General features: G+C 48.2%; 1 protein-coding gene across 4 annotated transcripts; it reads left to right on the top strand.

The window, feature by feature from the left end:
• Nucleotides 1-1575: 1575 nt before the first annotated feature.
• On the top strand, nucleotides 1576-10687 carry PGAP4 (post-GPI attachment to proteins GalNAc transferase 4). Of its 4 annotated transcripts, XM_081894559.1 has the most exons (3): nucleotides 1576-1975; nucleotides 2180-2235; nucleotides 8020-10687. In XM_081894559.1, exon 3 carries the CDS (start codon nucleotides 8121-8123, stop codon nucleotides 9306-9308), a length of 1188 nt encoding a protein of 395 aa, XP_081750685.1. In that variant the 5' UTR covers nucleotides 1576-1975; nucleotides 2180-2235; nucleotides 8020-8120; the 3' UTR covers nucleotides 9309-10687. The 4 variants fall into 4 exon arrangements, with proteins under 4 accessions (XP_081750685.1, XP_081750686.1, XP_081750683.1 ...); XM_081894560.1 differs by lacking the exon at nucleotides 2180-2235; XM_081894557.1 differs by lacking the exons at nucleotides 1576-1975; nucleotides 2180-2235 and adding an exon at nucleotides 4808-5243.
• Nucleotides 10688-13152: the final 2465 nt, after the last annotated feature.

Below are 13152 nucleotides of genomic sequence, written 5' to 3'. Positions count from 1 at the left end.
CTTCTAAAAGTCAAATCGTCGTTCATCTGTTTGGCATCTGCTTGTTGGACAAAGCCTCAAAAACAAAAAACACCTAACCAAAGGCGAAGCTCGGAAAATTCCCGTAAAATCTAGAAGAATTTTCCGGATTCCCCCCCCCCCCCCAAAAAAAAAGATTGAACAGTTGACAGCCTCTACTCCCTTTCTTCACCCCTTTTCTCCAAGCAAATCCTGTGACAAGGTGTGCAGTGTTTCCCAAAAATAAAGCCGTATTCCCTTTTGGCGGGTGGGGGGCAGTCTGCACATGCCTAGGGGCACCCTCTCCAGGGCAGTGGGAAGTTTTGAAAGCCCAGAGTGGCCACGGTAGCACCCCGAAGGGCGAGCACCCAGAGGCCCCTGGCTGAGCCTGCCAACCCAAAGCACTGTCACCCACTCCCACCCCAGGCTCCGCTGCCTGCCAGCCAGAGCTGGAATGAAACCCAGCCCGGCAAGGGAGCCCCCTCTGCCCCCTTCTGCCCTAGGCCTGCCCCCCAACCCCCAACGTCGCCCCGCCCCTCAGGAAACGAAAACGCCCCCCCCCCACCGGCTGCCCCCGGTCGTCGCAGGTGCGCCCATCCTCCCAGCACTCTCACCTGCAGACCCAGCCGAGCCTCCGGCCTCCGGCAGTTGCTCAACAGGAAGCAGCCCTTCGATGACGACAGAGGCGGCTCGGCCAATCGCGTCTGGCTCCTCCCACCCTCTTTTTCTTTCTCCGCCCGACTTCGGAAAGCGACAGGTGCCCTTAGTTAAAATGGCGGCCGCTCTTGCACCGTAGCGCCAAAACTGTAGATTGACAAGTCCGGTGCCTATATTCCGAGACTTTCTACAGAGAGAGGAGGGGGGAGGGACGGAGGAGCAACTAGGATTCTGCTTTTGACTGACTGCGGGTTTAATCACGTTTTCTTGCAGGGCTACTCGGTGGCTACTAGCCACACTGGAGGTAGTAATGCTTTTGAATGGCAGTTGCTGGGAATCCCAGGAGGGTTAACCTGTGCTCTGAAACCTGTTTTGCTGATTCCCCACCCCAAAAAAATCTTGGTGGCCGCAGTGAGAACAGGATGTTGGGCTTGGGGGGGGGGGCAATTGAATAAAATCCATAATCACATAACAAGGCACACCCAGACTATTTGAATGGCAATGTCGATCATGTTAGGAGGGCGGACGGGACCTCTCAAATATTTTATTGGGGGCTCAAAGGGACATTGGCCCCCTAGGAGTTGGCTCCTATGCCCATTGGCTTGATTCAACCAGGTTCTTCTTCTGTTCTTATGCTGCGAGCTGAGATGCGTTTCTGCGGATGGGATTTTTCTGTCTGAAAATTGAAACCAACCAAGTACATACAAGAAATAAAAGGGGCAGGGAAAGCTCAATAACTGCGCAGCTCCCGATTTTAAAGCACCATTGTGATTAAAAAAAAAATAGTAGCTGGATTTTATTCTTTGCTGATTCTTTTATCAAGAGAAACCCAATCTTTCGGGCTGCAAAATCTTTATCTTACTGGCTTCTTCTGAGCAGTCCGACCTGGGAGAGGAGGAAAACTTCAAAATGAACCGGGAAGTTTAGTATCCAGGCAACAGAGTCATGCTACTCTACACTTTTTCATCTCTCTATGCCACACATTCGTTGGGCGCAACGTCCGGCTAAACGCTGACTTTCTTCCGTTGCGATAGTTTTCGAAGCCCCTCTGCCTTTACTAAAAATGGCCGCCAAAGTTTATGAATTCCTGCGCTCTTGAAGTTATAGTGACCATAAGAAACATGGCTGCCACTTTGCCCTTACCTTTCCTGCCTCATATTCCCCTTTATTCGCGGTAGCTTGAAGTCTTCGTGCCCTAAGTTGTAATGGTGGACAAAATCTGTTATTCGAAGACTTGGGCAACCTGTATGGGTACCAAAGCAACAGTTTGCCATAAATTCCGTTCATCTCAAGCGGAAGTGAGGAAGTTTAGCGGAAAGAGGTATGCATTTTTTTTAAGGTTAGGGGAAAAACCCGCTCGTTATTTTAGCAGTCTTCTTAATTCTGTAGCTGAGCCTGTTTGGCTAGCTCAATAACAATCTATTATTGTACTGTACAACTATTGCGCAATTTGGGCTATATTGGGTTTGGGATTTCTAAAAATATCATTATCATCATTTTATTTTTTTATGCCGCCTTTGTGCAGTTAAACACCATGTCGTGGGTGGCTTACAACATGAAAAGAATTACATAATTACAAAAGTGAATATACCTGTAAACAGTAAATAAAGCACATCAAAAAGTACACAACAAAACTGAACAATGTCCACATAAATCATAAACACAGCTACAAAAAGTTACTATCAATAACAGCAAAATAAGAAAACAACCCCCCAAACAATAACTCTGCCAGAGTATGTATATTTCTATATTTATTAATAAAGTTATTAATAACGTTATCTGATAAAATTTAAATATGAAAATTTAAGAGTTCTAGGTAGATTGGGAAGCAAATGCATATTTTGAAACCTGCAGAATTTCACTATTTCTAGCTTAGCTGTAGCTGGAGTGAGTGGATGAAGTCTCTCCCCCCCCCCCCTCCATTTTTGTTTTTATTGCAAATAATTAAATCAACAGGGAAGGTCTTTGTTTTCCATTCTTCAAGATCCTGCTTTTGTTTATCAGGCCAGCAAGTCCCCAGACACAAAAAATAATGTGTGTGTCTCTGATCACCCACCTTAAGCCAATCAGAACTGTGCTTCTTCAAATCTGTATACATACCTTATTTCTTCCCTAGCTGGCTTGTCTCCTGAGACAGACAGGTGCCAACACATTTTTCTCCTTTGCTGTAAGGGGAGGGGGCTTCCTTTGCCCCCTTACTTGAAGGGCAACAGGGAATGCGGAGGGAATATGACTGCAGCAGAAAAATGAGGGGCTTTTTGTTGTTAGTCGCCCTGACTTCAGCATATTTAGAAGTAGACTTGTTTCTGAACCTGGTTGTTCCTTCTCCAGATTCAAAGGCAGCCTGTCTCTGAATATCCTGCTTAAGGCTTCATTGTGCATCTGATTACCATTGTGGGAAGCAGGATACTGAAGTCGATGGACCTTTGGCATGATCCAGCACAGCTGCTGTTATATTCAAAGGGATCCTCACCCCTTTTTAAATAAAAGATTGCTCCCTTTCCATCCAGCTTCTTCAGTTCAGTTTATTTTTATCTGTGCTAACCTGCAAACACATTTCAAGCTGGCCTGATACTAGACGTTTGGGGGGTGGAGTGGTTAAAAGGGGGGGTGACTGTTTATTTGCTAATTAGTGAGCAGAAGTATTATTTGATTATTCTTTTGAGTATAGCTAAGGCTGTTTGTTATGATTTATATGGTAGGTGTGTTGTTTACTCATAAATGTTATGTTAGACGATATACTGATGGATTGCATTATTCCTCCTGCTGTTTCTTCTTCCCCTATGGTAGTGTGTGTGTGTGTGTGTGTGTGTGTGTGTGTTTACGCTTATTGCTGTAAGTCACTTGGAGATCTTCAGTTGGCAAACTTAATAAATAAAGATAAGAAAGATAAGAAAAACTAGGGAGAGAAAACTCAGTGCAACTAGAAGCATTTTAAAAGTGTTTGCGTGTATAGCATTTTTGGCAATGGATGCATTATGATGTACGGTAATGAATGCATAAATTCCAAAACTTACATCAATAGGTGTCTACCTTAATTTCTTAATCATAATACAGTGGTACCTCTGGTTGCGAACGGGATCCATTCTGGAGTCCTGTTCGGAACATGAAAAGAGCGCAACCCACAGCAGCGCGTCTGCGCATGCGCGGGTTATGATTCACCACTTCTGCGCATGACGTCATTTTGCACTTCCGCGCATGCACAAGCAGCAAAACCTGGAAGTAACCCTTTCCAGTACTTCTGGGTCGCCACGGGACGTAACCTGAAAAAACGTAACATTAAGCAAAGGGAACATGAGGTATGACTGTACCTTGCTCATCTGGCTGGGTTCCACTCTGGCTGGCTTCCAGCACATAAAAAGGCAATAAAATGTCAAACATTAAAAACTTACTGATACAGGGCTGAAGGCAATCCTGCCTTCCATCTTACATGGAAGTTTTCCCCTTGTCCATATAAGACATGCAAAGAATAATTGAGTTTTCTTTATAGGAGAGAATTGTACTCTGTTCACTCTCCTAAGCGCTGCTGGGATGCAAACAGCAAGTTAAAACATGCAGTCTCACTAAGCCAAAATGTTACCAGCTGCTGCCCTTGCCTGCTTTGAAGTGTTTTTGCATAGGGCATGTTATCCATCTGAACCATGAAGCACGAGTTAACATGCATTGTTATTGTTACTGTTATTATTGAAAAATGGGCAAATTGATAAATCGCAGTGATGACTAAACTTGGCTCTCCAGCTGTTTTGGGACTACAACTCCCATCATCCCTAGCTAACAGGACTGCTGGTCAGGGATGATGGGAACTGAAGTCCCAAAACAGCCGGAGGGCCAAGTTTGGCCATCACTGGATAAATGGAATGAATGCAGTTAGCTCAGTTGCTAGAGCATGAGATTCTGAATCTCGGGGTCAAGGGTTTGAGCCCCACGTTGGGTAAAAGATTCCTGCATTGCAGGGAGTTTGCGTGGATGACCCTGTGGTTCCCTCCAACACTACAATTCTATGAATCTCATCAGAAACCCGTTGCCAAGCGTCTAGCCCAGGCATGGGCTAACTCGGCCCTCCAGATGTTTTGAGACTACAGTTCTCCTCATCCCTGACCACTGGTCCTGCTAGCTAGGGATGATGGGAGTTGTAGTCCCAAAACGTCTGGAGGGCCCAGTTTGCCTATGCCTGGTCTAGCCCTAGAAGACGCGCAGCAGCAGCTGCTGCAGGCAACTCATTTTTTATGACTTGGGATTCCGCTCTGCGTTTCTCTCTCTCTCTCTCTCTCTCTCTGGCCGCAGTAGTCACATGTCCAGCCTGCATGTCTTTGATCCCACCCTCGTTGCCAGAGAGAGAGAGAGAGAGAGAGACAGGCAAGGGAGGAAACAAAACGGGGGGGGGGGGGAACCTGCCGGCGAGCAGGAGAGCAACAAGCAAACAGGAAAAAGCGGAACTCGGATTCCGAGCTGTTGCCGGGACGCGTAAAGAGGCAACAGGGAGGACTCGGGATTAAGTGCCGGTTCTGTTCCAGGCGGGGTTCAGCACGCTCTCCTCCCACTTGAGGGGTTTTCTTCGACTCGTATCGGCGATGGTTGTTTTCCCCCAGGTATGTGAGCGGCGGGTAGATCCGTTCCGTTTTTTAAACCTTCCTGTAAGCAGGTGGGAAGCTTGTCCGGGGCCATTTCGAAAAGGCATTTCTGTGCGTAAAGACGCACGGGGCTGGCGCGGGGGACTGGGGTTCAAACATCCAGACCGGCCCGAGATCTTTGTGGGGCTCCCCGTGACCTTTAGCTAGCTTGCGGAAGCTTTTCTGCCGATTATTATTGTGTGGTGCCCTAATTCATCCCCGCGCATTGAGGGCGAGGTGGGGTGACGGAAGCTGCTGATTCCGAGGAAAATAATAGGGGTGTGCTATGCCGGAAACTAATCTCCGGTTAACTGAGGCGGGGAAGAGAGAGCAGGCGCGAGAGACACGAGGATTAAAATTTCCGAGTTTGGAAATAAAGGGACTACCTCCAATGCGGTCTGCATTCGAGGAAGGAAGAGGCCGAGGCTGCCACTCGAATGGTTTAGCCCTGGGGAACAGGCAGAGATGGGACTTAATGTCTGCAGGTACAACTTCATTCTATCTTCTTGAAATAGCTGCCCTGCCTTTCCAGCGTGAGTTTTCTTTAATCTCCTGCAATGGCATTGTTTGTTACATGAATCTCTTTAACTATGGCCACGGAAGCCACAGGATTTCTGCAAAACTCCTGCCAGCTGAGCTCTGCCAGATCAAAATGAAGGCACGCTCAAGATTGTTTTCTCTCTTCCAAGTAGTTTTGTGGGGCAGGAGTGTTTCGCTTGTCTTGCCCCTCTCTGGGCAGTGCATTCACTTCTAGAAGGGCTGTCATGGCGTAAGAAACACTTCTTTCAAAAGAGACCCCTGACAGCTGCGACAGCTGCCTGGCGATGTTTTATAACACCATTCTAAGGTTGGAGGAGAGGCCAGCTGGCGATACTTGTGATTACCCTGCCCCATTCTCCGTTGCTTGACCTTACCTGTGCAAACTACCTTTAATACCTTGTGATCAGTGACCTTACACTGGTGTAAGGGTCTCGTCTTTAGTGAAGTATGTCCAATACTTCGTTTCCTGTGGCAGTTCAAAAAACAAAATTGCACAACTACATAAAACAAATGTATAAAAACCTTTGTCTAAAAAGAAAGCTCTGCTTGAGTAGGGGGAACCTAACCAGGCCCGCTGGGAAGTCTCATCTATAGACTCTCTATAGAACCATAGACCTGTAGAGTTGGAAGGGACCCTAAGGATCATCTAGTCCAACCCCCTGCAATGCAGGAATATGCAGCTATCCCATACAGGGATAAAACCTGCAACCTCGGCATGATCAGCACTTTGCACTAACCAAGTGAGCCATCTAGCCTGGGAAAATTCTAACACATTCTTTTCTTAGAGGATTAGGATTATCACATAATCAACTTTAAACCACACACACACACAGAAAAAAAAAACAACTTCATGAACAGGCATTTCTGGTTCCAGGCAGGCATCTATGATAGTTTAAATTTTAATCATGCTCGTCAGCCAAAAAAAAAAAGCCTCCAGAACAACTTAGAAATCGCTACAAACACACTCAGGAACCAAGAAGACAAAACCTTCAGGAAAGAATGGGGGGGGGGGAATTATAATTTATTTAGGAGACCGCTGTAAGCAGATGAAAACATTAACAGGGCTTTAATATCGCTTGTAATGTAACAAATACTTCGGACCATATGGACAGATACAAAATATAGATTATGAAATAATGTGCAGTTGAAAAGGTTAACAATAAGACCCATGGAAGGGATGGTGGGAAGTCTCAGGATTCAGAATAATCTCTATATACAGATGTGTACTTGATATTGTTATAAATTTACATTTACATAAAAATGATTTTTTTTTGGGGGGGGGAGAAATCACTACCAACAGGACAGCCAGCAGCCTCAGATGTTTAATCTTAAAAGGTGTAGCGCAAAAGATTGCCTTACCCCAGATGTTCTCACGTGCCCACTTGGATTGGTGGAACTCTCACTTCTATAGGATCCGCACAATACCCGCAATGTAAGAACTGAGTCATTCAGTACGGCTGCAGTGGCACTTTATAACTCCCTGCCTATAGATATCAGGCTGGTGCCTTCACTATTCTTTTTGGTCCCTGCTGAAGACATTGCTAATTTCGGCAAGCCTACCCAGATGTTTAGAAAGTTTGTACGAGTTTGGTCTATTCTGATCTGGTTTCAGCTTTTTGTATGTTTAAAATTATAGCTGTGCATATATTTTTTTAGTGGTCATCTTGTCATTTAATCTTTTTTTGTGAACTGCTTTGAGGTTCTATGGTACAAGCAAGCGGTGTAATAAATTTCATGAAATAAACAAATAAAATAAATAACAGAAAAACGTACTGGGAAGGTGGAGAGCATAAACCAGACATAGGAAAACACGGCCCTCCAGATGTTTCAGGACTAAAGTTCCCATCATCCCTGACCACTGGTCCTGTTAGCTAGGGATCATGGGAGTTGTAGTCCCAAAACATCTGGACGGCCGAGTTTGTCTATGCCTGGCATAAATAAACTTAGATGCAAGGTTTTGGTGACAGGCTCTTTTAATAGGCAACTGGGGTGGGAAAGCTCAAAGAGTGGAGGCATGGAAAACAGCCGGGGTCTCAGCTGGAGCAACAGAGTGGCCTTGCACTCCTTTTCTTCCTTCCTCTGCTGCAGCCTGGCTTCTCAGCAGAGATGGTGGTGTCCCCTCGTCTTTTTGTACCTGCCCTTCTGAATCAGCCTGATCTGATGCGATGCAACCCACAAATGTTGTTGCTCCCTCCTCCCCCTCCTCTCTTCACAGATCTGAGCCTAGCAATTCAGCTCCGCTACCCAACCGGAAGACCCTCTGGCCCCGAGGAATGGCCTGAGGCATGAGCCCGGGACCCCCTGGAAGTGGCCGCCATGCTGCCGCGAGGACTGCAGCCTTGTGGGAGGCTGTGCCGCTGGTCCAGCCCCTTCCTGCAGCTCCTTGCCTTGACGGCAGTGACGTTCGTCGTGCTGGCGCCCCTGACTTGCCACCGCCTCCTCCACTCTTACTACTACCTGCGGCGCTGGTACCTGAGCCCCATGAGCCAAGACTTCCTCCAGCAGAACCAGGAGGATGGCCTGAGAGCCCTCCGCTACTTCGAGAGGCTGCAAGTGAACAATGCCTCTGAGCCGGCCCCCGGCGAGGCCCGCCGGACGGGCTTGCTCATCACCATCATCACCGTGCAGCGGCACCCCGAGTTCCACTACGTCCTCCAGGTGGCGTCTCGCTTCCACCGCCTGCTCCGCCAGTGCGGGGCCCCTTGCCAGCGCCACCAGATCTTGCTCTGCAACGTGGAGGCTGACCCCAGCAGCCACGCAGATGCCCAGCTGCTGGCCGGCTTCTTTGGCGTGGTGAACCGCTACGGCAGCCGGCTGGCTCCGGAGCCGTCGCTGAACCAGTTTGAGAAGGAGAAGCGAGATTACGCCTACTGCCTGGAGAAGTCACTGCGGGACTATGACCCGGAACACGTGCTGCTGGTGGAAGACGATGCCGTCCCGGAGGATGAGATCTTCCCGGTGCTGAACCACCTTTTGCAGGTCCGCTTCTCCAAGCCCCACCTCCGAGACGCCCTCTACGTGAAGCTCTACCACCCCGAGAGACTGCAGCGCTACCTCAACCCGGAGCCCATGAGGATCCTGGAGTGGCTCGGAGTGGGCATGCTGGGCGGCTCGCTGCTGGGGTTTGTGTACGCCTGGGCGGCTGGCCGCCCCGGCCCCAGCTGGCCCATCGCCCTGTTTTTCGCCCTGTACAGCATGCTGCTGGTGGAACTGGTTGGGCGTCACTACTTCCTGGAACTGCGCCGCCTGGCCCCGCCTCTCTACAACGTCGTGCCTGCCACCGAGTGCTGCACCCCTGCCATGCTGTTCTCTGCCCCTTCTGCCCACCGCGCGCTGGGCTACCTGAAGAAGCTGCGCTGCCGGTCGGGTTTTGCCAAGGACACGGCCCTGTACTCGCTGCTGCGCACCAAGGGCGAGCGGGCCTTCGTGGTGGAGCCCAACCTGGTCAGGCATGTGGGGATGTTTTCAAGTCTCAGGGTAAACGTCAATCCCAAGCTGCTTTGACTCCTCAGGTGTACGAAGAGCTGGAGCAGAGGGAGTCGCGAATTCTCCGCGGCGCTTTAGGAGAAATGCTCAGAGTTCCAGGTTCTTCAGTGCTGTGTATTTATTGTGAGCTATATATACAAATATCTGCAGGCTATAATACACAGGCAGTTCGTACGGTCAAACAGAGTACCTGGCTGCACCTTAAGGCAAATAGGAAAACCTTCCTATCTCTCTCTCCCTCTCTGACCACACTCTTCTACACCACCCCTTTACTGCTGGATGGGTTTCCCTTTTAAACTGATGACAGCCAATCAACTGTCAGCACATTACTGCTGTCATTCTGACCCAGCACTTCCATAGAAAGTATTGCAGGCTGATTGTATCAGCTAGCAAACTCAAGCCTGCAGATTTACTATCTCTCACAGCATTCTTTGAATCCTGACAGAGGGATTGTAAGCCCCTGGGTGAGGTATGTTCCCAGACTGCCAGGGTGGGGGCTGACGGCTTCCCATGAAATGCACGAGACAAACATGTTGAGGAAAATGCTGTAGATAAGCCTTCCCCCGCCCCTAAGGTACTAGTTGTTGGGAGGGCATATAGCCTAATTAGCCCCCCTCTACCCATGCCTCCATGATGGTGGTGGTGGTGATGGTGATTATGGCAATGGTGATGTACCCCACCTTTTCCCCTGGCCCAGACTCAAGGCAGCTTTGGCCATCCTATATTGGGTCTGGTGTGGGGCAAGTAATGATGGGGCTGGGTTAGTGGGGGGGGGGGGTTGCAGGAGCCGCTGATAAGCTGACTAGCCGCACCTGCGAAGCCCCATGCATGGTGCAAGCGCCAACACTCAGGTGGTTGGTGGTGGTTGCAGAGAATCATGCAGGTTGCTTTGAAGGCCCGATGATTGGCCACTTGCCGGGGCTTCAAAGCACCATGCACCAAGGTGGTGAAGATGGATCGTCTGATGTCATTTTGACATCAAGTGATGTCAGGTGATAAGGTGGCCCTGCCCACCTATGAAACTTGGCCAGTGGGGAAGGTCAGGATCCAACCCGCCAGCTGGATCCAATCCCCATCCCTAGTGCAAGGCGAAAAGGGGGAGATGCACGAGGAATCAGAAATAGTGCAGTCCAGCAATAGCTGTGTCACATGGGGCTTCTGCTTTCGGCAAATAAATACTAGGACTGCACAAAGCTCGACAATGGGATGAAGATTGCAAAGGTGTTACTTTTTATAAACTCTTTAAAACAGCTTTATAACCTCTACAATAAACTATTTTTAAGAGACACTTTTCCTTCAATGAGAACTCCTATTGAACTCCTATTGTCTTTTTAGAAGACAGAACTATTTTGTAAACAGTTTTAGCCTATATAAAAAACAATATAATTTTACAGAAAGAGGGTGCGTTCACCTTTGTCTTAATATCTGTTTTGTTTGTTATGCCATTCTTTCACCAAGCGCCTCGCCCACTAGCAATATATACATCATCATCATAAACTTTATTGCACTAGCCAAAGGCCATGGCATCATTCAAAAAGGGAACGAAAAGAAAAGCAACAATAACTATAAAAACATCAGGCACTGCAGATACAATAAACCACGGTCGCATCTCTTAGAAATCATTTGTTGGGTACGATAGAATAGCAGGGGGTTCTCAGGTAGAATGTGCCAGCTTAAATGGCCGAATCTCCTTTGCAATTGACCACTGTTTTATCTAGTGCTTTTCTCAGAAAAGGGAAAGGGGGAGTCCAGTAGCTTCAAGTTCTTCACAGCAATACAGAGGTGAAATTAAAAATATATGCCCCATATATTCCCCATAAATGTGAGGGAGCTTCCTTGAGGCCTACTTAAAACAGGGGGTGGGGAACCTGTGGGCCTCCAGTTGCTGTCTGAGTCAGCCAGCATAACTAGTAGCCAACAGTGATGGGTGTTGTAGTCTCGCAATATCCTGATTTAAATTATAGAAGAGAATGGAGTGATTTAGGCCTGAGCAATGTATCAGTATTGCTCTTGAGGGCCAGAGCACGGTGGCATCTTCACCCAGCAGTATATCGCAAGTGAAACTGCCACCACTCGTGAGTGCCTGGCGCATGAAGGGAGGAACGAACACCCCACGAGGGGCCAGGGTGAAACCACCACTGCTCCTGCCAAGGGAGTTGAGGCGATTTCACCCCATCGCTTCACGGGGCCGACGCAGCTCTTTCCTCTCTCCGCTTTTCAACATTGCGATGTATCACAGCATCACGATGCTGGGCAGATGCTGAAAAGCTGATATCGCCCAGCCCTAGGGGTGATGTGAAATGTTTGTGTCTCCTCAGGTCCTTAATTCTGCTGGCATTCTAATCCTTAGGAACGGAGTGGGCCAAAACGAGGCAGAGTAATGGCCGCTGTCCAAATGGACACAAATACACACACAGTCTAATTTTTCAGTCGCTGGTGCCATTTAGTGTGTTTCTCATAAGCTCCACATTGTGGCAGTGGAATGGTGTGTTCAGTCCTCGGGGCCTAAGGAAGGAATGAAGAAGGGAGGACTCCTCTACTTTGTTGCAATAATAATAATAATAATAATAATAATAATAATAATAATAATAATAATTTATTTATATGCCGCCCTTCCCAGCCGAAGCCGAGCTCAGAGCGGCTAACAACAATAAAAGTAACACAGTGTACATAAAATCACAATCAATTAATTAAAATACATTCTAAAATCAATGCATTCTAAAATCAGTTCAGAATCAAATTAATGGCGACCATTGGGCTAGAGTTCTATGAGGTTTACCAAAGGAGGGGGTCAGACTGTGCCTTTGCCAAGTATGTCTGGTGCTCAAGCAACACAGGGGCAAAGGTGTCAGGGAGCCAATCGTTTCTAATATAAAAACAAAAGGAGCTATGTCTAATAATAATAATAATAATAATAATAATAATAATAATAATAATATATTATTTATACCCCGCCCATCTGGCTGGGCCTCCCCAGCCACTCTGGGCGGCTTCCATAAAAACCAAAAATACAGTAAAATCACATGTTAAAAACTTCCCTGAACAGGGCTGCCTTAAGATGTCTTCTGAATGTCAGGTAGTTGTTTATCGCTTTGACATCTGCTGGAAGGGCGTTCCACAGGGTGGGCACCACTACCGAGAAGGCCCTCTGCCTGGTTCCCTGTAGCTTTGCTTCTCGCAATGAGGGAACCGCCAGAAGGCCCTCGGCGCTGGACCTCAGCGTCCGGGCAGAATGATGGGGGTGGAGATGCTCCTTCAGGTATACTGGACCGAGGCCGTTTAGGGCTTTAAAGGTCAGCACCAACACTTTGAATTGTGCTCGGAAACATACTGGGAGCCAATGTAGGTCTTTCAAGACCGGTGTTATATGGTCTCGGCGGCCGCTCCCAGTCACCAGTCTAGCTGCTGCATTCTGGATTAGTTGTAGTTTCCGAGTCACCTTCAAAGGTAGCCCCACGTAGAGTGCATTGCAGTAGTCCAAGCGGGAGATAACCAGAGCATGCACCACCCTGGCGAGACAGTCCGCAGGCAGATAGGGTCTCAGCCTACGTACCAGATGGAGCTGGTAAACAGCTGCCCTGGACACAGATTTAACCTGTGCCTCCATGGACAGCTGTGAGTCCAAAATGACTCCCAGGCTGCGCACCTGGTCCTTCAGGGGCACAGTTACCCCATTCAGGACCAGGGAATCCTCCACACCTGCCCGCCTCCTGTCCCCCAGAAACAGTACTTCTGTCTTGTCAGGATTCAACCTCAATCTGCTAGCCGCCATCCATCCTCCAACCGCCTCCAGACACTCACACAGGACCTTCACTGCCCTCACTGGTTCTGATTTAAAAGAGAGGTAGAGCTGGGTATCATC

The sequence above is a fragment of the Podarcis melisellensis genome, assembly GCF_964234715.1.
Source record: "Podarcis melisellensis genome assembly, chromosome: 17".
Taxonomy (NCBI): domain Eukaryota; kingdom Metazoa; phylum Chordata; class Lepidosauria; order Squamata; family Lacertidae; genus Podarcis; species Podarcis melisellensis.
The sequence above is the reverse complement of the archived record's forward strand: the minus strand, read 5'-3'. Positions and strand labels throughout refer to the sequence as shown.